This window comes from Delphinapterus leucas, chromosome 9 (assembly GCF_059928025.1).
Source record: "Delphinapterus leucas isolate spDelLeu-1000000601 "Yukka" chromosome 9, BTC_Dleu_Yukka2, whole genome shotgun sequence".
In the NCBI taxonomy this organism is placed as follows: domain Eukaryota; kingdom Metazoa; phylum Chordata; class Mammalia; order Artiodactyla; family Monodontidae; genus Delphinapterus; species Delphinapterus leucas.
The window spans coordinates 72,894,252-72,920,239 of NC_143137.1; the positions used below are offsets into that span (position 1 = coordinate 72,894,252).

Below are 25,988 nucleotides of genomic sequence, written 5' to 3' on the forward strand. Positions count from 1 at the left end.
TTTTCCCATAAACAGCCATAAAACTGGCCAAAATATATGAGACATAGGACAGTTGTTTCCAAGCACTGGATAAGAGGTATCACAAAACTGTGATTCCTGAGAGAAAGGAAACTCATTAAGAAAGTCCATGAATTTTCAGCATGCTTCCCGGGAACAAATTTCTGACCATATCTCTGTAAAATGGAAACCAGAGAGAACATGGCAGTCCCACAGAGCTAAAAGGCAGAGATAGAATTTCAGGGCAGCTTAAGCAACTGGAGAGGCAAAACGAGAGAGCTGTGGACATGAGGTAGGGGGCAGAAGTCCATGTAGACATCCCTTGGGAATCCTTCTCTGAGGATAAGATTACCCGTGGCTTACCACAGAGCAGCTGCTACAAAGCCAAGAGTACAGCCGAGATAGTAGAAGTCAAGCAGTATAGTGGAGATGTTGAAAACACAACCCAGCCATAGTGGAGAGGTCACATTAACACCATTTTTAATACCTCAGGCATATAGCTGAGACACCAAAAAAAGTCACACCTTAGGGGTAAAGACCACACCTTAGAGTAAGGCTGACTCTAGACCTGCTCTAACAAATCCTAAAATCAAGCCATGACAAGATCCCTAAAGGAGATAGAACTTGGATGTTGGGTCCTGCCAAGTTTTGAGACTTTCTATAGATTAACCCCAACAAAGCATAAAACCAAGATTACATAGTTCAAGATGATCAAGCAATATTTGAATTGCCTATGAGGATAAAAATCAACATTTTCTTAAGAAAACAGAATTCAGAGTCTCTTCAACATTCATGCACAGAATTCAGTACATATTCTACAATACCTAGATGTGCAAAGAAACAGGAAACTATGATCCATAGGCAAAAAAAACAACAAATGTTTATGCACTTAAGAAAAACTTCAAAATGCAAGAAGAAAAACTGGTACATCTGAAAGGAGAAAGAGACAAATCCACATTTTTAGCTGAAGGCTTTAGTACTTGATAGAACAAGCAGGCAAAAAATCACTAAGGATATAGATAACCTGAACAATACTATCAACCAACTAGATCTAACTGATATTTATAGAACACTCCACCCAATAACAGCAGAAAACATTTCTCTCAAGTGCACATGGACTGTTCACTGAGCTAAACAATATTCTTTTTTTTTTTAACATCTTTATTGGAGTATAATTGCTTTACAATGGTGTGTTAGTTTCTGCTTCATAACAAACTGAATCAAGTGTATATATACATATATCCCCATATCTCCTCCCTCTTGAGTCTCCTTCCCACCCGTCTAGGTGGACACAAAGCACGGATCTGATCTCCCTGTGCTATGTGGCTGCTTCCCACTAGCTATCGATTTTACCATTGGAAGAAAAAACTTATAATTTCAAAGGAAACATGTAAAGTATGTTCTTGGGCCATAACAGAATTAAAATGTAGAAATCGATAACAGAAATATATCTGGAAAATCCACAAATATTTGAAAATTAAAGAACCTACTTCTACATAACCTATGGCTCAAAGAGGAAGTTTCAAGGAAAATTAAAAACTATTTTGAAGTAAATGAAAATGCAAGATATCAGTATTTGTGGAATACAGTTGATCCTTGAACAACATGAGTTTGAACTGTATGTGTTCACTTATACATGGATTCCTTTTTCAATAAATACATACTGTAGTACTACACGACCCACAGCTGGTTGAATTCAAGGATGTGGACACAGAAGACCGACTGTAAAGTTATACTTGGTTTTTAACTGCATGGGTGTTGGTGCCTCTAACACCTACATTGTTCAAGCATCAACATACAGTTAAAGCACTGCTTTAAGAGAAACTTACAGCATTATGTGCTTACTTTAGAAAAGAAAAAGATCTAAAATCTGTAAACTAAGTTTCCACCTTGAGAAACTAGAGTAAGAAGAGCAAACCCAAAGCAAGTACAAGGGAAATAATAAAGACTAGAGCAGAAATCAGTGAAATCAAAACCAGAAAAACATTAGAAACAGTCATTGAAACCAAAAGCTGTTTCCTTAAAAGATCAATAAAATCAGTAAAACTGTAGGAAGCCTGATGAAGAAACAAAAAAGAGAAGAGAAATTACCAATATCGGGGATCAAAGAAGGTACATCACTATTAATCCCAAAGACATTAAAAGGTTAATACAGGAACACTATGAACAAAAATATGCCTATAAATTTGCTAACTTAGATGAAGTTCTTTTCCTTGAAAGACACAAACTACCAAGACTCACTCAAAGAGAAGTAGATAGATAACTTCAGTAAGACCTATAACTGAAAACAATAAACTAGATCTCTAAATAGTAGCAACAACTACCAATAAAATTAAAAGTGGCATTCACAATAGCAACAAAAAATATAAAGTAGAATAATGAAAGATCTGTAAATCTTCTATGTAAAAAAGGTAGAACATTGCTAAGAGAAATTAAATACCTAAATAGAGAGGAGCTTCAAGATGCCAGAAGAGTAAAACATGGAGAGCACCTTCCTCTCCACAAATACATCACAAATACATCTATATGTGGAACAGCTCCTACAGAACACCTACTGAATGTTGGCAGAAGACCTCAGACTTCCCAAAAGGCAAGAAACTCCCCAAATACCTAAGTAGGGCAAAAGAAAAAACAGACAATAGGGACAGGACCTGCACGAGTGGGAGGGAGCTGAGAAGGAGGAAAGGTTTCCACACACTAGGAAGCCCCTTCATGGGCGGAGACTCCGGGTGGCGGAGGGGGGGAAGCTTCGGAGCCTCAGAAGAGAGCACAGCAACAGGGGTGCGGAGAGCAAAGCGGAAAGATTCCCGCACAGAGGACCAGTGCTGACCAGCACTCACCAGCCTGAGAGGCTTGTCTGCTCACCCGCAGGGGCGGGCGGGGGCTGGGAGCTGGGGCTCAGGCTTCGGTCAGATCCCAGGGAGAGGACTGGTGGCGTGAACACAGCCTGAAGGGGCTAGTGCAACACGGCTAGCCGGAGGGAGTCTGGGAGAAAGTCTGAAGCTGCCGAAGAGGCAAGAGATTTGTTCTTGCCTCTTCGTTTACTAGTGCGCGAGGGGAGGGGATTCAGAGCGCCGCTTAAAGGAGCTCCAGAGACGGGCGCGAGCCGCAGCTATCAGCGTAGACCCCAGAGATGTGCATCAGACGCTAAGGCTGCTGCTGCCGCCACCAAGAAGCCTATGTGCGAGCACAGGTCACTATCCACACCTCCCCTCCCGGGAGCCTGTGCAGCCCGCCACCGCCATGGTCCCGGGATCCAGGGACAACTTCCCCGAGAGAACACGTGGCGCGCCTCAGGCTGGTGCAACGTCACGCCGGCCTCTTCGGCCGCAGGCTCGCCCCGCCTCCATGCCCTTCCCTCCCCCCCCCCCCCCCCCCCCCGGCCTGAATGAGCCAGAGTTGCGGAATCAGCTGCTTCTTTAATCCAGTCCTGTCTGAGCCGGAACAGACACCCTCGGGCGACCTATACTCAGAGGTGTGGCCAAATCCAAAGCTGAGCCCCAGGAGCTGTGTGAACAAAGAAGAGAAAGGGAAATCTCTCCCAGCAGCCTCAGGAGCAGCGGATTAAATCTCCACAATCAACTTGATGTACCCTGCATCTGTGGAATACCTGAAGAGACAACGAATCATCACAAATTGAGGAGGTGGACTTTGGGAGCAAAGATATTCTTTTTTTCCCCCTTTTTCTCCTTTTGTGAGTGTGTATGTGTATGCTTCTGTGTGTGATTTTGTCTGTACAGCTTTGCCTTTACCATTGGTCCTAGGGTTCTGTCTGTCCGTTCTTTGGGGTTTTTTTTACTTTTTAAAATGTTTTTCTTAATAATTATTTTTTCTGTTTTACTTTAATAACTTTATTTTATTGTACTTTATTTTATTTTATCTTCTTTCCTTCTTTCTATTTTTTCTCCCTTTTATTCTGAGCTGTGTGGATGAAAGGCTCTTGGTGCTCCAGCCAGGCATCAGGGCTCTGCCTCTGAGGTGGGAGAGCCAAGTTCAGGACACTGGTCCACAAGAGACCTCCCAGCTCCAATTAATATCAAGTGGCAAAAATCTCCCAGAGATCTCCATCTCAACGCCAAGACTCAGCTTCACTCAACGACCAGCAAGCTACAGTGCAGGACACCCTATGTGAAACAACTAGCGAGACAGGAACACACCCCATCCATTAGTAGAGAGGCTGCCTAAAATTATAAGGCCACAGACACCCCAAAACACACCACTGGACGTGGACCTGTCTACCAGAAAGACAAGATCCAGCCTCATCCACCAGAACACAGGCACTAGTCCCCTTCACCAGGAAGCCTACACAGCCCACTGAACCAACCTTAGCCACTGGGGACAGACACCAAAAACAACAGGAACTATGAACCTGCAGCCTGTGAAAGGAGACCCCAAACACAGTAAGTTAAGCAAAATGAGAAGACAGAAAAACCCACCACAGTTGAAGGAGCAAGGCAAAGACCCACCAGACCTAACAAATGAAGAGGAAATAGGCAGTCTACCTGAAAAAGAATTCAGAATAATGATAGTAAAGATGATCCAAAATCTTGGAAATCGAATAGAGAAAATACAAGAAACGTTTAACAAGGACCTAGAAGAACCAAAGAGCAAACAAACAATGATGAACAAGACAATAAATGAAATTAAAATTTCTCTAGAAGGGATTAATAGCAGAATAACTGAGGCAGAAGAACGGATAAGTGACCTGGAAGATAAAATAGTGGAAATAACTACTGCAGAGCAGAATAAAGAGAAAAGAATGAAAAGAACTGAGGACAGTCTCAGAGACCTCTGGGACAACATTAAATGCACCAACATTCGAATTATAGGGGTCCCAGAAGAAGAAGAGAAAAAGAAAGGGACTGAGAAAATATTTGAAGAGATTATAGTTGAAAACTTCCCTATTATGGGAAAGGAAATAGTCAAGTCCAGGAAGCACAGAGAGTCCCATACAGGATAAATCAAAGGGGAAACATGCCAAGATACATATTAATCAAACTATCAAAAATTAAATACAAAGAATAAATATTAAAAGCTGCAAGGGAAGAGCAACAAATAACATACTAGAGAATCCCCATGAGGTTAATGGCTGATCTTTCAGCAGAAACTCTGAAAGCCAGAAGGGACTGGCAGGACATATTTAAAGTGATGAAAGGGAAAAACCTACAACCAAGATTACTCTAGCCAGCAAGGATCTCATTCAGATTCAACGGAGAAATTAAAACCTTTACAGACAAGCAAAAGCTAAGAGAAATCAGCACCACCAAACCAGCTTTACAACAAATGCTAAAGGAACTTCTCTAGGCAGGAAACACAAGAGAAGGAAAAGACCTACAATAACAAACCCAAAACAATTAAGAAAATGGTCATAGGAACATACATATTGATAATTACATTAAATGTAAATGGATTAAATGCTCCAACCAAAAGACATAGACTGGCTGAATGGATACAAAAACAAGACCCGTATATATGCTGTCTACAAGAGACCCACTTCAGACCTAGGGACACATACAGACTGAAAGTGAGGGGATGGAAAAAGATACTCCATGCAAATGGAAATCAAAAGAAAGCTGGAGTAGCAATTCCCATATCAGAAAAAATACACTTTAAAATAAAGACTATTACAAGAGACAAAGAAGGACACTACATAATGATCAAGAGATTAATCCAAGAAGAAGATATAATTGTAAATATTTATGCACCCAACATAGGAGCCCCTCAATACATAAGGCAAATATTAACAGCTATAAAAGGGGAAATGGACAGTAACACAATCATAGTAAGGGACTTGCACAACCCCACTTTCACCAATGGAGAGATCATCCAAAATGAAAATAAATAAGGAAACACAAGCTTTAAATGATACATTAAACAAGATGGACTTAATTGGTATTTGTAGGACATTCCATCCAAAAACAACAGGATACACTTTCTTCTCAAGTGCTCATGGAACATTCTCCAGGATAGATCATACCTTGGGCCACAAATCAAGCCTTGGTAAAATTAAGAAAATTGAAAGCATATCAAGTATCTTTTCCGACCACAATGCTATGAGACTAGATATCAAGTACAGGAAAAAATTTGTAAAAAATAACAAACACACGGAGGCTAAACAATACACTACTTAATAACCAAGAGATCACTGAAGAAATCAAAGAGGAAATCAAAAAATACCTAGAAACAAATGACAATGAAAACACGGTGACCCAAAACCTATGGAATGCAGCAGAGCAGTTTTAAGAGGGAAGTTTATAGCAATACAATCCTACCTCAAGAAACAAGAAACATCTCAAATAAACAAACTAACCTTACACCTAAAGCAATTAGAGAAGAAAGAACAAAAAAACCCCAAAGTTAGGAGAAGGAAAGAAATCATAAAGATCAGGTCAGAAATAAATGAAAAAGAAATGAAGGAAACAATAACAAAGATCAACAAAACTAAAATCTGTTTCTTTGAGAAGATAAAGAAAATTGATAAACCATTAGCCAGACGCATCAAGAAAAAAAGGGAGAAGGAAGAAAAGGGAGAAAAATCTACAAACAATAAATGCTGGAGACGGTGTGGAGAAAAGGGAACCCTCTTTCACTGTTGGTGGGAATGTAAATTGGTACAGCCACTATGGAAAACAGTATGGAGGTTCCTTAAAAAACTACAAATAGAACTACCATACGATCAAGCAATCCCACTACTGGGCATATACCCTGAGAAAACTGTAATTCAAAAAGGGACATGTACCAAAATGTTCATTGCAGCTCTATTTACAATAACTAGGACATGGAAGCAACCTAAGTGTCCATCCACAGATGAATGGAGAAAGAAGATGTGGCACATATATACAATGGAATATTACTCAGCCATGAAAAGAAACGAAATTGAGTTATTTGTAGTGAGGTGGATGGACCTAGAGTCTGTCATACAGAGTGAAGTAAGTCAGAAAGAGAAAAACAAATACTGTATGCTAACACATATATATGGAATCTAAAAAAAGAAAGAAAGGAAAAAAAAAGGTCATAAAGAAACTAGGGGTAAGACGGGAATAAAGACACAGACCTACTAGAGAATGGACTTGAGGATATGAGGAGGGGGAAGGGTAAGCTGTGATAACGTGAGAGAGTGGCATGGACATATATACACTACCAAACGTAAAATATATAGCTAGTGGGAAGCAGCTGCGTAGCACAGGGAGATCAGCTGGGTGCTCTGTGACCACCTAGAGGGGTGGGATAGGGAGGGTGGGAGGGAGGGAGACGCAAGAGGGAAGAGATATGGGAACGTATGTATATGTATAACTGAATCACTTTGTTATAAAGCAGAAACTAACACACCATTGTAAAGCAATTATACTCCAATAAAGATGTTAAAAAAATAAAGAATACCTAAATAAATAGGATGTACCTTATTCGTTGATTTAGAGATTGAATATTTTTAAAGGTATGGATTCTCCCCAAATCGATCTATAAATTTAATGCTATTTCAATCAAAATCCCAGCAGTCTTTTTGCATGTGCAGAAATCAACATGCTGATTACAAAATTTATTTGGAAATTTAAAGGACCAAAAATAGACAAAACAATTTTGATAAAAGAACAACAAAGCTGGAAGACCTACAATAGCTAATTTTAAGACAGCAATTAAGACACTGGTAATGACATAACAATGGACTTGTAGGTCAGTGGAACACAATAGAGAGTCTAGAAATAGACCCACACATACCTAGTCAATTGATTTTTGACAAGGTCAGTGTAATTCAATTGGAGAAATGAAAGTCTTTTCAACAAATGGTGTTGGAAAAATTGGATATCCATATGGGAAAAAAAAAAAAAAAAGAAATGTGGCCCTTACCTCATACTATATACACGTATAATTTGCCATGAATCTTAGACCAAATGTAAAAACTTAAGCCATAAAACTTCAGAAATAAAAACTGAGGAGAAAATCTTTGTGACCTTAAGGTAGGCAAAAATTTCTGGGAAAGCACTTACTAGTTAAAAAAATGATAAACTGGGCTTTATTGAAATTAAAACCTTTTAAAAGACACCATTTAGAAAATAAAAAGGCAAGACACAGAGTGAAAGAAAATATTCAATACACAGACCTGACAAAGGATGTGCACCCAGAATATATAAAGAACTTTGCAAAATGGTAATTAGACCAAAAAATAAAATAAAATAAAAACTGGACAAAAACTTGAACAGACATTTCAGCAAAAAATAATCAAATGAGAAAATATACATGAAAAATATTCAACATTATTAGTCATCAGGGAAATCCTAAGTAAAACCACAATGAGATACCATTTCACATTCAATGGAATGGCCAGAATTAAAAGGAATAACAATGGTAACTTCTGGTTAGGATATAAAGCAGTTGGATCTCTCTTTCATTCTGAATAAAGTGAAATTGGTACAATCATTTTAGAAAGAAATTTGACAGTTTACTATAATGTTAAACATAATACTTATGACTCAGCATTCTATTCCTACATATTTTTCCAAAAGAAATGAAAATATGACTACAAGAATATCATGTACATGAATGTTCATAACAGCTTTGTTCATAATATTCAAAAAGTGGAAATAACCCAAATGTTCATCAGCAGCTGAATGTATAATCAAATTGTGATTTATATAGGATTGCCAGATGAAATACAGAATTTTCAGTAAAATTTGAATCTCAGATAAATAATAATTTTTAGTATGAGTATATCCCAAGTATTGTATGAAATATACTAAAAAAGTATTCCATTGTTTACATGAAAATCAAAATTAACTGAGCTCCCTGGTTCTTGGTGTGTTTTTGTTTTTGCTAAATCTGGCAACCCAAGATAGATGCACATTGTGAATAAATAGGAGTGAATTACTGATACACACAACATGGATGAATCTCAAAAATTTTATGCTAGATAAAAGAAACAGACCAAAAAAGTACACAATGCAATTATATCAAGGCTGCAGTATACAAGATTAATATACAAAAGTCACTTTTCTATATACCAACAATGAACAAGTAGAATTGGACATTAAAAACACAATACCATTTATATTAGGACTCCAAGAAATGAAATACTTAGGTATAAATCTAACAAGATACATACAAGATTTATATAAAGAAAACTACAAAACTCTGACAAATAAAATCAAAGAATTAAATAAATGGAGAGATAGTCCATATTCATGGAAAGGAAGAGGTCAATATTGTCAAAACGTCAGTTCTTCCAACTTGATCTATAGATTCTATGCAATCTGAATCGAAATCCCAGAAGTTATTTTGTGGATATCAACAAACTGATTCTCAAGTTTATGTGGAAAGGCAAAAGACCAAGAATAGCCAACACGATGTTGAAGAAGAACAAAGTTAAAAGACTACACTATCCAACTTTCCAAGACTTATTATAAAGCTACAGTAATCAAGGCAGTACAGTATTGGTGAAAGAAAAACAAATAGATCAATTCAACAGAGTCCAGATAGTGTTTCTTTTAAAGATACCAGTGCATTCAAAAAATGTCTTTAAAACTTTGAAAATCGGTTCAGATTATTATTAATCTTCCTTAAAATCCTTGATTATCCTATGTTCTCATGTCTTTTAGTCCTAGCCAAATTTTTCTTAGGGCTTCTCTTCACTACACTCTTTTAAAATAGTTGTTTGTTTTTACAAAGAACAAATCATAAGTCAATACCAGCCAGGCTGAAGTAGAGATTAAGCTGGCATTAAAACACAACTGTGATTGCCATTTCCTGTTCTAATCATCTAACCATGCTGCCTTCTGTTTCTGTTTTCTTTCCTATTTTTCATTAGAAATTTAATACCTTGGTAGGGGAAAAAGGAGCTCAAATGAGTGGAGGACAGAAACAGAATCGCGATTGCTCGAGCTTTAGTTCGAAACCCGAAGACCCCGATCTTAGATGAGGCTACTTCTGCCCTAGATACAGAAAGCGAATCAGTGGTTCAAGCCACACTGGAGAAGGTAAGTGAGAAGATTCATTTATTATTTTCGTATTCCTCGTTCAACATTATTTTTAAATACAAGAAAGTATAGCTCAATAGCAGATTATTTATTAATTTCAGAGCCTTCCTTAAGGTATGGATGCAGTGATTTGGAAGAAAGAACAAGATGCTATACTTAGTGTTAAAAATATATATGAGGCTCACATCCAAGCAAGCATCCCATATATACCTCCATTCCAACAGGTCTGCACTTTCCACCTCCCCAGAGTAATTCCACACCCCTACCACCATCACAATTATAATCGCATCCACCCTTTGTCTCTTCCATATACACCCGTGGGATTTTCTTCTCTGGCCATTTTTTCCTCTTTGGGCAACCCTAGAGTATTCATATTAACTTAATTTCACTTTAAGTGGAGAAGCATACAGTGTGGTTTCCCTTGACCTTGAACCATCCTCCTTCAACAGCCCTGGGGCCCTCACACCGACTTCCTGCTCATTGCAAGCTGTTGCACATGCTTCATGGCCACAATGCAGAATTGGCCCTTTACCATATTGCACTGCATCAGGGAGGGTAGTTAGTGGTGGTGATATGAAAAGCCACAGAATACTTTTTTCAGTGCCCGAACACTCTTTTAAATCATAACCTTCAAACTCTTCAGAAGGCTTAATGGAACTTTTTACTTTGTGCTTGTCTGAAAATGGGTTGTGTTTTTCTCTCGAAGAAAATTACAGGCTTTTCTTTTTAAACACTGATTTTGTGTGACCAGAAATGGATACTGGCAGCCAGACTGCCCACTGCTTATTGAAAAATCTATTAGTTACTATTATCAACTTACAGATCAGATTTTATAAGTTTTTACCGTTGTTTCCATCTCAAATGATGAGAGTGCCACATGTTACTCATGATATTTCTTATTTTCATAAAATAAGCAAGTGATATGAAAATCCATGTTCATTGTGGACACTTTGCCAGTTTGGTTCATTTTGGTGGAGAAGAAACGATGATTCCCTCAAAAGCATGTCTCATACTTTATTCATTTTTTTATACTTAGTAACTAGGACAGGGCTCTATTTATAGAATACACTCAAATTGTGTTTATTAACTGTGATGTTTAGTTACTTAGGGCTTGAATGTACCGAAAAATGATTACACTTAACCATCTCAAATTACAGTTTTTCTAGTTTTATTGAGAGATAATTGATATACAAGATTTTTTTAAAATACTGTAATAGGCTGTGAAGTTGTTTAGAGGTTAAATGTTGTACCCATTGTCTTTTCATCCAATATGTTAATCACTTCAGGCAATCAAAACTTGTTCAGACTTTTAAAATAAACAGTTGCTTAATGACATGATAAACTAATAAATATTTTTTTCCTACTGGTTGAAATGAAATCTATATCATAAGTGAAAACAAAAGAATACAAAATGTTTGTAAACTATTATTCCAAGTATATATTTTTAAAATTCAATTATGTTATTGTTTTCCAGTTTTTAAAGGGTGTAATTAAATCAACATTGTGGAGATGTATGGGTGTGAAACTGCTTTAAATAGACTTTGCTGATCTTTTATGGAGTGAGGGTAAATGGTAGCAAATGAGGTGACAAGTAGTGCAGTAAACTCATGAAATACATATGCTTCAGTATATAATTGACTTGTGGTGAAGAGGAGAGTTAAAATACAGGCAAGGAAATGAACACTCTAGTGCCATGACAGTCCTGTACACCCACTACACAGATGGTGGTTGCAGAACCAAGTCTTTAAAGAGGTCCCCACCTAAGGAGGGTAGGGCATTCAACAGGTCTTGTTTCTGCTCATCTGTCTAAGAACTCTCAGACGCTGTGGCATGACATGGCCTAACCCACAGCAGTTGACAGATTGTTTTATAGCTCAAAATACCATGTAAACCACTAACCAACAAAGAGGGAACAATAAAATGTATCATTTCTTACTGGTGAATGCTGCATCCACCTCCCTCCACAGCCAGCCTTCAGATATCCTCCCAGCCCCTCCTCTCCATTACCTCATTGTCTTCCTTTCATATGAAACTCTAGAACCAGTAGAACTAATCTATAGTGATAAAAAAAAATCAGATCAATAGTTTACTGGGGCAGGGGGTGAGTTTTGATTGAAAAGGGGCATGAGGGAAATATCACTCTTGTTCTCACTTGGATTATTGCAATAGCTGTCTCTCATGCCCACTTCAATCTGTTCTCAACACCGCAGCCAGACGGCGTTATTAAAATGTGAATTTGATCATGTCGTTCTTCTGCTTCAAACCCTTCAATGCCTCCTTATCTCACTTCTTACTCTAAGTTAAAACCAAATTCCTTACAGTAGGTACAAGGTTCTGTGGAGTTGGGCACCAAGCTCCTCCTGGAACCTGACACCCTACCACTCTACCCCACATTGGCTGCCCCTTAAACATACCTTAACACTTTTCATCAGCTAACATACTATATATGTATTTGTTTATTTTGTTATCTCCCTTCCTCCACTGGAATATCTACTCTTTGTTGTCAAAGGCAATAATTGGTTAACTGCAGCATACCCAGCGTTAGAACAATGCCTGGCCACTATTAGACAGCCAATAAATATTTGTTGAATAGTATCTGGATGAGTGTGATACAGAATAGTTCCAAGGCCTGAAGTGCTCTTTTCTGGACTTCTTAGTTTAGGCTTGCTGCAATCTAGTTTTGCTTCACTAATCTTGTTCAAGAGGAGGACTTAGGATTAGTGGATAAAGATCTATACTGCAAGCTATGGAGTTCCACTCTGCTACTTGTTTAGACCCAGCATGCCAATGCAGCAGGCTTCCAGGTTATCCTACCATGAGGAGTCGTGGCAGTGAACACCTGCAGGCCCCTGGGGAAGCAGAGGAAGCCCACACTGATTTTAGGATAAAGCCTGTAAAAGCTCTTTGAAATGTTAAAAGTAGTATGCAAATCTAAGGAATAATTATTATTAAGGGAGATTCAGCTACACCACATTAATGGAGTACCTTTAAAAAGACCCTTTGCTAATTATGAAAGATGGGTTTCCATCACAGCTTTATTCTTTGAAGAGACTGAGCTGCTTTGTTGCAGCCCTCATAGGCTTTTCTTTATCATCACTTCTCTTTCTCATGTGATGCATTGTTTGTCTTCCTCTGAGGTGACTTACATTATGTTTATACCACTTGGAGAATTAATAAGTAAATTGGTATATTACATTAAGCTGTGGGTTACCTTATTATATTAAGCCCAAGAAGTGGTTATCCAAAGCTGAAGTTAGGTTAATTATTACACATACACACACACACACTCACACATGTTTTGGTGTGTCTGTCAGATATCTTACTTTCTCTTTATATATGGAATTGGGAATTTTTTAGATTTTTTCTTTTTCTTTTCCTTTTTTTTAACCATTTGTAGCAATACTATAATAGTTGGGAACAGAAAGGGGATTGCTGCAAGGGGATTTCCTTGGCTGGAATTTAGCCAGGAGAACAAAGGCAACACAGAGAATACCTCATCCCAAAGCATCATGGGACATTTTACAAGCTTGCTTAATCAAGCTCACATTTATAAGGCTTGGTGTTAAATTATAGGCCACTGACTTCTTTTAGGATGGCACTTCTCCCCCTTTGATAGATCAGGGTTCCATTGAGAATCTGACTAAGAAAGGGAAAAATAAACCACTGTAACTCTTCTGAAAAATCTAAAAGTGCACTTGTACAGAAAGATTTATATATAATATTGAGGGGTTCACAGACCCCCTGAAGCCATTCATAAGTCATTATTTTAGGTGTAATAAAGGAACAAATGAACAATAATAACTAATGCTTACAAGAACCCAATGCGATTCATACATTTATTCTCCTATTTTACAGATGTGCAAACTGAAGCACATAGATTGAGTAGTAGCTAGGAAGCAATGAAGTCAGAACCTGGACCCAGACAGTCAGCCCTCTAGCTCATTCATATAACCACCATGGTATATTGCCTCAAGATTATACACCTGCTAGGGTTTGAAGCTAAATTTGAAACCAGATCGCTCTTAAACTAGCCTCTTATAGACTTACTTATATGACCCTGCAACTCCACTTCTGGACATGTAACCAAAAAAATTGAAAGGAGAGACTCAAACAGATACGTGTGTATACCAATGTTCACAGTAGCATCATTCACAATAGCTGAAAGGTAGAAACAACACAAATGTCCATTGACAGATGAATGGATGAACACAATGTGGTATGTACATACAATGGAATAGTACTCAGTCTTAAAACGGAAGGAAGTTCTGACGCATGCTACAAGATGGATGACCCTAGAAGGCATATGCTAACTGAAATAAGACAGACACAAAAAGACAAATATTGTGTGATTACACTTATATGAGATACCTAGAATAGTAAAATTCATAGACAGAAAGTAGAATAGAGGTTACCAGGGGCTAAGGGAAGGGAGAATCAGGAGTTATGGTTTAAAGGGTACAGAGTTTCAGTATAGGATGAAGAAAAAGTTCTGGAGATGGAGAGTGGTGATGGTTACACAACAATGTGAATATACATGAAACCACTAAAGTACACTTAAAAATGTTTAAATTGCTTTAAAATTTTATGTTATGTTATTTTACCACACAAAAAAAGAATGATCTAAGCCTGAGCATAAAAGGATAGTGACACAGAAGGAATTGACCTCTCAGATCCAGGAGGACCCTACCTTTAAAAATGGTTAGAATGACAGCACAGCAAATATAGCCAATATTTTATAATAGCTTTATATGGAGTATAATGTATAAAAATATTGAATCACTATGTTGTACAACTGAAACTAATATAATATTGTAAGTCAGGTGTATGTCAATAAAAAATAGTTTTAATGGTTAGAATGGTAAATTTCATGTTATCTGTACTTTACCAGCATTAAAAAAAAAAACTATTTTCTATACAAAACCACACTGCCTTCTTAGAAAAGAAACTCAAACTGTACCCCAAATTGAAGCTGCTATGTAGGACTGTAATAGACTTGTTTTTGTCCCCTTAAGCTGCTTATTTTGACCCTGTTGTATATATAGCTAGTAAATTTTTCTTCCACAAATGAATTTAAATCATTATTACTTAGCAGGACATTTCAAAGTCTTTAAAAAACATAGGAAAAAAACTAAAAAATATACAGCAAGTTATTTTCCCATGATACGGATACTTATCTTAGTGATTTCTGTGAATTTAAATTATTCCTAAGCTTTGTCCTCCCCCACAAATAAGGAAAACTCCTATATAAAATATTGATTATCCTAACTCTTACCAAATAAGACATCTTTAATGTATTGTTTATTGGTCAGCACTCTGAGCTAGGTAAGACAGTTTTGCCTCCTAGAAGAAAGATGAGCTAATTATTGTAGTGTTTTTTTATTCACTGTTTACTTCATCGTTTGCTTTTTGTTGTAAACTTCTCCACAAATAGTAGCTTTTTAATAAATTTAAGAGAAGGAAAATGGTATTAAGTGACTATAAATAATTTTATTATCTTCAGTTGTTTAAGTTTTTTAGAAGTGAGAATGAAGAGATTCCAGGCTATAAAAAGAAAACATTGTACTATAGTGTACTATTCCAAGTTCCTAATTAGGTAGTACACATGGCTTCAACTCAGCAAAGAGTTTAGATTTTGAATGTGTTTTCTTTTCTAAAGGGTCTTAACCTAAGCATGCATACATATTCACATGCAAGTTGAAAGGAAGAGATTGGTGAGGAAGTGAGTCCCTTATTAAATATAGCTTCTAAGTGCCTGAAATTTTTCTTTTTGTCACCATGTTTTACAAAAGAAAAAGCATTCTCAGACAGGCGTAGTGATGTGACAGTAATTCCATATTGTTCAGCTACGGTACCAATATTGACCCAGAAGAATGCCAAGCCAATTGGCTTTCAACATCATAATGATGTAGTTAAGACACCAAAAATCCTGTATTCCCCATATAACTACCATAGAGACTTTCTTATAGCAGATGATGAGTTAAAATTTGGTAGCTAAAAGACGTGGAAATTTGTTAAAGAGTAGTGAGAGATTTGCCAGACTGTATTTTTGAAGTATTGGGTTACTAGGGTTTTCCAGGAGCCTCTTGAGGTATGAAAGAAGGTGGGGAGGTGAGGTAGATGAGCAGGTAGGGCTGCACCTCCCCCCACCCCCACCATCAACAATTCATATAGAGAAGTTACTCATTAACCTGTATGGTTTATTTACATATATCAAGTTTCCACATGTGCTTTCATTTGATGAAAGGATTTTTCATCTTAAAAAAAGAGAGTTTGAAGACCATAGGACTGCATCATGGAGCAAATGTTATCAGTGGGCCCCAAGTCCACCTGAGGCAAATTTCTAGGAGTCAGTCAGTGGGAACTTGTGGTCCCATAGGTTTCCCACCTCATGCTTTCTGTGAGACACTAGAACTCTGTGTTTCCAGGCTTCTCCAGAGAGTATATTACCCCTGTTAACTGACCCAGCAGTCAAATGCAGGCCCTCTCAAATGCTCACAGCTTTGCATTGTTCTCCTTTCTTTTCCTGTTGCCCACACTTATTCAAGGCCCATGGCCACCAATGGTGAGAAACTAGCTGGTCTCCTCAGGCCCTTATCTCTGCCCTAGCAATTCTGGGAGGAATGTTTTAAAGCACCCTCTATTTCAAAATCCAAGCTAATTACCTGATGATTTATGGTTGTGCATGGAATTGTGAAGTAATCTGAAAATGCCAGCAGTGTCAAGTAGAGATCTTCCTGTTGACCTTTCTTTGGTCATATAACTAATTGTTTGGCTTTTAGCTTTGTATATAAACTGTGAAGGAGGAGAGGAGATGCTAGGAAATCCTTTCAAATTGGTACTTTCTAGAAGAAATAATAGCAACAAAGACATATTGAAAATCTATCACACCTAGGCATCTGAGGAAAACAGTGGAATGGATTGCACTGCCTTCCTTATCTTTACAGTAATTCTTGCTAAAAGACAAAGCATATGCTCTAATTTCTTTGATCAGTTTTCTAAGAGGCCTTGGCTTCCAAAATCTCTTCTCTGTTTTAAGTCTGAAATGATTAGTTTGGAAATTGTTTTTTCCCCTATGGCTATTATATCAGTTTTAGGTCACACATATGATGTAGTGAAGTTGTATTCTTGTAGTGTACTTTATAGTACCTTAAGTGTGTATGGTACTTGTAGGCTCATTTGATAGGCCTTTGGAGCAGTTTTTCCCTTTTAAAGTATTAGGTATTTCTGTAATTTATTTCATATACTCAGACACTAATTCATGATATAACAAATTAAATTGTAACATAACAAAGACTTTATTCAAATGTTTGTAGTTTAGACCAGGAGCCTGGCAGCATAAAGATGATACAATGGGTAAGCTCAGGCCGTTCCCGTCTGGGGAACATCAATGCACACTAAGGCACAAATGTAGAAATGGTCATCGCTTATTGTCAGTTTTCAGGTGTCAGACAACAGTATGAACTTTCGCAAAATAAGTAAACCTGCACCATGTGTAATACCTAATAAGTGAAGAAATATGAGAATATATGTGTATAAAAATGCCTGTGAGCCCCTCTTTGAAGACGAGAAGGGCTAGAATAGTACAAACCTGCACCAGGAAACCTTGTGATTCTGATTCTGTCACAAGAGGCTGCACACCATTCTCCACCTTTTCTAGTTGCAATCTCCTAATTGTTTGATTTTACAGCATTCTCTCTCCCCACATTCTCCTTTGAGTATGATGTGTTATATGTGCCCTTTTATATTTTTAAATTAAACTTCATATGCATTAATTTGTTTTAAGAAATGTTTGCTAGTACTGTGAAAACCATTGAGCTAATTGGTAACATAGCTTCATCAATAAGGTTTGAGCTCTGTTTGCTTTTAGGAAATAATATTTGTAACCTCAAGGAAATGTAATTGAATCAATGGGAGAGATATGGGCCAGGAGCCTGGGTGTCTGGGTGTTTTCACTTTTGCAGTGATAGTTCTTCTAATGCATTCCCACTCAACAACAGTGTTCTTAACATTCTCTTTTAAGGCACTGTAATTAAGTCCTAGGGTCTCCAAGACCCAAAATAGAATTCAAACTTCAAGTTTGAATGAGAGAAGGGGAATCAGTATAGGCTGAATGTCTTACCCCTAAAAACTAGGCACATCAGACAAACCCAAACTGAGGGACCTTCTATCAAGTATGTGACAGGTATTCCTCAAAGCTGTCAAGTACCTCAAAAATAAGAACTATCTGAAAAATTGTCCCAGCCAAGAGGAGCCTAAGGAGACATGATGACTAAATGCAATGTGATATTCTGGAGAGGATTCTGGAACAGAAAAAGGATAATAGGTAAAAATTAAGGATATCTGAATAAAGTTTGGAGTCTAGTTAATAATTAGTTTTATATTATTTTGTTAGTTGTAACAAAAGCACTATAGAAATCTCAGATGTTGACCCTGGAGTATACTATGTGCAGGGTACATGGATATTGTACTACCTTTGCAAATTTTTTATAAGTCTAAAATTATTGTAAAATAAAAATTTTATTTAAAAAAACTAAAATGAAAAATCTAACTACATTTTTTACTAATTTTTCATACCATTCATAAGAATGTTTCTATATAAGCAAGGCTTAGAATTACCACATAAAAGTAAATAAGAGACTGAGGAAAACAAAAAGCAAAGAATAAAAACTCATTCCCCAAATATTATCCAGTCATCAGTTTAATAAAATGTCTATGTATTTGGCAATATGAAAAATAAAGGAAGCACTAAGCATTGTAGTACTTAGACCTCTCTTCTACTGCAGAGTATGTTACACATAAATATCATCTATAGAAACTCACATATGTCCATTATCAGACCTTGCTGAAGTTAAGAAAAAGAAATCTTCCTACCTACAATGCAGTTAATTGCTCCTCAATACACTTTTTCATTATATTTACATAACATTCATTAAAATGTCTCCGTCTCATTGGGGATTCTTGCAGAACTTCAAGAATGGCCAGCTGGGTTGCTGTATACCGATGTTTCTTTTGTTTGACTTTCTTTTTCTTAACAGTTTTTTTGAGGTTTAATTGACTTACAAAAAACTGCACATACTAAAGTATACAATTGGAAAAGTTTGGGCATGTATGTATACCTGTGAAGCCATCACCACAGTCAAGCTTGTCAACCAATCACTCCCAAAAATTTTTGCATGCTTTTTGTAATCACTGCATCCCAACCTTCCCAATGCTTCTTCCCTGACTCTTAACAGCCACTGATTTGTTTACTGCCACTATAGACTAGTGTGTATTTTCTAGGGCTTTATGTAAATGAAATCGGACAGTATGTATCCTGTTCTGTCTGGCTCCTTTCACTAAGCATAATTGTTTTGAGACTCGTGCATGTTGTGGAATGTATTAGTAGTTCCTTCCTTTTTTGTTGATGAATGGTATTCCATTATATGGATATACCACAGTTTGAGCTATTGGTATTGATGCCCACTTGAGTTATTTGGTTTGTTTGCAGGTTTTAAATATTATAGATAAGGCTGCGCTGAACATTCACGTGTAAGTCTTTCTGTGGACATGAGCTTTTATTTCTCTTGGGTAAATACCTAGGATTTGAATGGGTGAATCTTATGATAGGAGTATGTTTAACTTTTTAATTAAGTGCAAAACTATTTTCCTTTTACGTTCCTATAATATATGAGCATTCCAGCTACTCCACATACTTGTCAATACTTGACATATCCAGGAATTTTGATTTTAGAAAAATGTAGTGGTGTCTTATTTTTCTTTTAATCTGAGTTATCCCGATGACTAATTATGTTGAGCATTTTTATGTGCTTATTGACCATCCATATCTCTTCTTTGTTAAAGTGTCTGTTCACATGTTATGCTCATACCATTTTTTGATTGGTCATTTGTTTTCTTGTCTTTGAGTTTTGAGAGTTCTTTATATATTCTTTACATTATGGATATAAGGATTTTATCAGATAACTGATTGGAAAATATTTCTTCTCATCTGGGACTTGTCTTTCCATCCTGTTACAAGGATCTTCCAAAGAACAGAAGTCTTTGATTTTGAAGAAGTTCAATTTATCATAAATCAAGCTTTTAGTGTTCTGTTTAAGAAATCTTTGCCAAATCCAAGATCACAAATATTTTCCCCTTTGTTTTCTTCTACCAGTATTATAGTTTTAGTTTTACATTTAGGTTTATGATAAATTTTGTGTTAATTTCTGTTCATGGTGTTTTGTATGGTGAGAAGTTTGTTTCGTTGTTGTTTTGTTTTATTTTGTTTGCACATTGCAGTTGTTCCAGCAATATTTGTTGAAAGGACTGTTTTTCTGCATGGAACTGCCTTTACACATTTGTAGAAAATCAGTTTGTCCACATATGTATGGGTCTATCTTTGGACTCTCTGTTATACTGATGTCTCTATGGCTTATTTTCCTTCTTTATATATAATTGATTTTTGCTTGGATCTTTATTATTTCCTTTCTTCTGCTTACTTTAAATTTAACTTGCTCTTCCCTCTTTGTTTTCTGAGGTTGAATCTGAGGTCATTTACTTGAGAGGTGTTATTTGGTTTCCAAGCATTTTGGGATTTTCCAGAGATGTTTCTATATTGAATTCTAATTTAACAATTTTGTGGTCAGAGAACATACTTTGTATGACTTGAGTTTTTAAAAATTTATTAAGACTTGCTTTATGACACAGAATATGGTCTATCTTGGTAAATATTCTATGTAGACTTGGAAATGATGTGCATTTGCTGTTGTTGGGTGAAGTGTTCTATGAATATCAATTATGTGAAGTCAGTTAATAGTGTTATTCAAGTTTTCCTTATCCTTATAGATTCTCTGTGTACTAGTTCTATAAATTATTGAGAGAGGGATATTGAATTCTCCAACTATTATTGTAGATTGGATTTGTCCTTGCAGTTGTATCCATTTTGGTGTCATGTATTTTGGATCTCTGTTATGATGGGCATAAACATTCAGGATGGTCAGGTCCTCTTGATGAATTGATCCCTCTATCATTATGAAGTAAACTTCTCTACTCTGGTTATGTCCTTTGCTCCTCAGTCTTCTTTTTCTGATACTCATATAGCCCACCCCAGCTCTCTTTTACTTAGAGTTATGATGGTATGTCTTTTTCCATCCTTTTAATGTAGACCTATTTGTGTCTTTATTTTAAAAATGTGTTTCTTGTAGGTGGCATACAGTTGGTTCTTGGCTTTGTATTCAGTCTGACAATCCTTGACTTAATTGGAGTATTTAGACCATTTACATTTAATGTGATTATTGATATGAATTAATTTAAATAGATCATCTTTGCTATTTTTCTGCCGTTGCTCCTGTTTTCCTCATGTTCTCCCTTCACTTGGATTACCTGAGTACTTTTTATGATTCCTTTTCATCTCTTTTGTAACTTTATTTGCTATAACTCTTTGTTATTTCAGTGATGCGTTTAGGGTTTATAGTATATACCTTTAACTTATCACCATCTACCCTCAAATGATATTACATCACCTCTCACAGAGTAAAAAGAACTTACATTAGTATACTTCCGTTCCTCCATTTCTGGCATTCAAGCTATTATTATTATAATTATCTAATTATCTAATAGTAATATACATGTGTTATAAACTTATATATGTATTATAAACGCAATGCTACATTGTTTTCACTGTTGTTGTTTTCTCTTTTTTTGCTTAAATCATCATTTATTTTTAAAGAGATTTAAATAATAAGGAAAAAATGATATAATTTCCCATGTATTTACCATTTCCAGTGCTATTTATTTCTTTAATGTCCTTGTCTGCTAAATTTTACATCTGTGTTAGTTCTGGAGCAGTCTCCATTAATTGATTTTTCTCCTTGTTATTAGTTGTATTTTCTAGCTTTTTTGCATGCCTGGCCGTTTTTTATTGGGTGTCAAAAATTGCGAATTGGGCTTCCCTGGTGGCGCAGTGGTTTAGAGTCCACCTGCCGATGCAGGGGACACGGGTTCATGCCCCGGTCCGGGAAGATCCCACATGCCGTGGAGCGGCTGGGCCCGTGAGCCATGGCCACTGAGCCTGCGCGTCTGGAGCCTGTGCTCCGCAACGGGAGAGGCCACAACAGTGAGAGGCCCGCGTACCGCAAAAAAAAAAAAAAAAAAAAAAAATTGTGAATTTTACCTTGTAGGGTTCTGGTTATTTTTATATTCTTAGAAATATTCTTGACTTTTGCTGAGAGATGCAACTTTTACTTAGAAACAAGTTGACATTTTTTCTTTGCTTTTAATTTTTGTTAGGCTAGACCAGAGCTATTTTTAGTCTAAAGCAAAGTATTCTCCACTATGGAGGCAGGACTCTTTTGAGCACTCTACCCAATGCCCCCGTGAATTATAAAGTTTCGCAGTCATGCTGGTTGGAACAGGTATGACACCCTCTAATCCTTTCAGGTGCCTCCTTCTCTAGCCTTGAGTAGTTTCCACATTCTTCTACAGTCAGTTCTCCATTGAATACTTGAGAGGGATCCTCTAAAGATTTCCCAAGTTCTCTCTGCATTTTTTTCCTCTCTAGCACTCTTCTGTGTGAACTCTTGCTGTCTTGGTCTTCCCAGACCCTTAACCCCACCTCCTTAACTCAGCAAGTCAACCAACTCCACTTGCATTCCTCCTCCACACACTGCACCCTGAAAATTCTTTCAAGGAAATAAACTGGGGCAATTGTAGTACTCAGTGTTTCAAGGGGTCACTGTGCTTCATTGCCTAATAAATATTCAGTGTTTTGAAAACCATTTTCCCAGTTGTTTTCTTTGTTTCAGGTGGGAGAATAAATCTTATCCTTGATACTCCATCTTGGTTCAAAGGAAAATTCTGTCTTTTATTTTATACAATTGACTGTTCATTTTTTGAGGCACTGCCTTGGTATTCTCCTTTCCCAATATATTTATTTCTTATATTTTACAAAACTCAGAAATCACCCATTTTTAAAATCATACAGTATAAACTATTAGAGAGTAGAGTTTATAAATATTATTTAAATGAAGTATATATTATAGAATTGAAAATAGCTCTTTTGGGGCTTCCCTGGTGGCGCAGTGGTTGAGAGTACGCCTGCCGATGCAGTGGACGCGGGTTCGTGCCCCGGTCCGGGAGGATCCCGCATGCCGTGGAGCAGCTGGGCCCGTGAGCCAGCGCGTCCGGAGCCTGTGCTCTGCAGTGGGAGAGGCCACAACAGTGAGAGGCCCGCGTACCGCAAAAAAAAAAAAAAAAAAAAAAAAAAGAAAATAGCTCTTTGGTATGCATGCTCAGTATTGTAAGATCACTATTAAGGATCAGTAATTTTCATCATTACCTGCATTTCAACACAAGGAGTTTAAATAGTTCAACTTTGTTCATGTGTAAAACTGTTTACAGAAGTGTACAAAAAGAGTAGGCCGAATGAAAAGCCTACACTTAGTGCTGGTGTAAGGTACAGGAAAAGAAAACTTGTAGGGTATAAGAAGCAGTCAATGCAAAGGGCTTTAGTCACATTAACAGGAAGACATCTCACGGAGATGCAGCGGGGTTTGTGGACTTAAAGCATTCAAAGGACCTGAGTGTGCGTTTCAGCATTACCACCTGCCTGCTATGTGGACTGACATCCATTACATAACTTCCTGAGCCTCAGTTTCTCTATCTCTTAGAGGAAAATAAGCATACTTTCCAAATCAGCTCATGGGACAGTGTGAGCAAAACCAAACAGAGAACTGTTAGTTATAGAACCTTTTAAACTCTAACATTCTTTAAAGTGTAAGATATTTTCAAAAGTAATAATTATTTTTGCCATCCGTAGTTAATAATTAATCATATATATAAATTAAGTTGTCTTAAGGAGTAAAAAGAGAAAAAAAGCAATAAAAACAGTTCAAACTATTATGTCTGTAGCTATTTACCACAGCATCAACATTTTTACCTTGATTATTTTGTAACCTCTCAAATCTCAAAAACATGATAAAATAGCTTGTATGGAAAAAACAGAATCTAAGGGTTTAGAAAGACCTTAAAAGTCCTGAAACCATATGTAAATACAGAGTGATGGATAATTTGTAAAGAACAAATTTCATTTATATACACCTTTCCCCTGTTCAGAAACTTCCCATAAATTCTGTTCCATACAGAAGAAACACTCTTTAGAATTGCTTTACATTAACTAGCACTAAATTCTATTCCTAGCTCCATGACCTTCCATTCTTCAAACAACTCTGCTACATGTGAACCTCAATATTCTTCACAAATCCATGCCCTTTTTTTAATTGAAGTATAGTTGATTTACAATGTTGTGTTAGTTTCTGGTGTACAGCAAAGTGATTCAGATGTATATGTGTGTGTGTGTATATATATATATATATATATATATATATTCTTTTTCAGATTCTTTTCCATTATAGTTTATTACAAGATGTTGAATATTGTTTCCTGTGCTATACAGTAGGATCTGGTTGTTTATCTATTTTATATATAATAGTTTGTATCTGCTAATCCCAAACTCCTAATTTATCCCTTCCCCCCACTTTACCCTTTGGTAACCATAACTTTGTTTTCTATTTCTGTGAGTCTGTTTCTGTTTTGTAAATAATTTCATTTGTATCAATTTTTAGATTCCACATGTAAGTGATATCATATGATATTTATCTTTCTCTGTCTGGCTTATTTCACGTAGTTTGATAATCTTTAGGTCCATCCATGTTGCTGCAAATAGCATTATTTCATTCTTTTTTATGGCTGAGTAATATTCCATTGTATATGTGCACCTATCCATTCACCTGTTGAATGCATGCCCTTTTAAGCCCAACTGCCTGATTTGCTGTAGCCTCTATCATAATTACCCCTCATCTTTTTCTCCCTGGCAAACTTCTATTCTTTCATTAAGACCCTACTCAAAATCATCTATTTGACAATCTTCATTCAACTAGACAGTTAATCACTTCTGTGCTCCTGTGGTATTTTTATATAACTTCAATTACAGATTTATTACTTTATGTTGTAATTATTTTTCTGCCTCCCTTATTAGCTCTCTCAAAGTTAAAGACCTTGACTTATCTTTGGGCTTGCTCTCAGTAAATAGTCAAGTGTCTGCAGCCTGAAGACAGTTAATAGTATGAAAGCTATTATTTACTGCAAACTTTCCATGTTTGAGGCATGGTACCAAGAATATTAATCTGTGCAATAACCCTAAAATATAGGTAGCATAATTTTCCCATTTAACAAATGAGGAAACTAAGACTCAGGGAAGTTAAGCAACTGGTCTAAGATTGCAGACCCCCAAAAATGGCAGAAACAAGACTCAAACCTAGAAACTGTGACTCCAGAGAACAGAAATGATGAAAAAATTATTGAAAATTAAGATTTCCTCTATAAACATGGTACTCTTTATGGTCTACATATGAGATTGCTTACCATTTGTACTTAATTAGCATGTAATACAATAACAGTTATGTCCATCATTATATATGTCAGAGTTACTGTATTGTGAGTTTTACTTGAAACAGTGGACTCCATTCCTAGTCTGTTGCTTGCTTAGCTATTCATGCAGTGTGATGATCTGCTTTCAGACTAAAAAAATCAAGGGGAATTTGGTGCCAGTCATATTGTCTCATTATCTTGTATTTTTGAAAAAGAGGTCTGAAACACAGGTAGGGCTGCTGAGGGCAGAAGTAACTATCTATTCTATCTACTCTATGTGACAGGAGATGTAGGTTAACTGTAATACAAATTTAGATGCTTTGAATAATAATTACAGTCTGATTATTAGAATGTTATTGAGATCATGACAAAAAGGAATCCTACCTTGGATAGATGTTAAATTTTCTTTTTTTTTCTTTTTATCTACCTGTTTAAAGAGCTCTCTTAATATCTATGCTTGAGACAAACCAGCTAGGTATACCCACATGGAAACCTTTTTACCTTTAACAATGATCAGGGCCAGCTACATGATTGTAGGGCCCTAGTGAAAATGAAAATATGGGCCCTCCTGCTCAAAAATTATTAAGAATTACAAGATGGTAACAGCAGAGCATTAAACCA

At 36.6% G+C, this 25,988-nt stretch overlaps 1 protein-coding gene across 1 annotated transcript in view; it reads left to right on the top strand.

Moving 5' to 3' along the window:
- ABCB5 (ATP binding cassette subfamily B member 5) overlaps positions 1-25,988 on the top strand; it is a 110,144-nt gene that overhangs the window by 20,840 nt on the left and 63,316 nt on the right. The window contains 2 exon segments of the mRNA XM_030759806.2: positions 9,797-9,849; positions 9,851-9,965. Of these exon segments, the coding sequence (XP_030615666.2) occupies positions 9,797-9,849; positions 9,851-9,965 (168 nt within the window).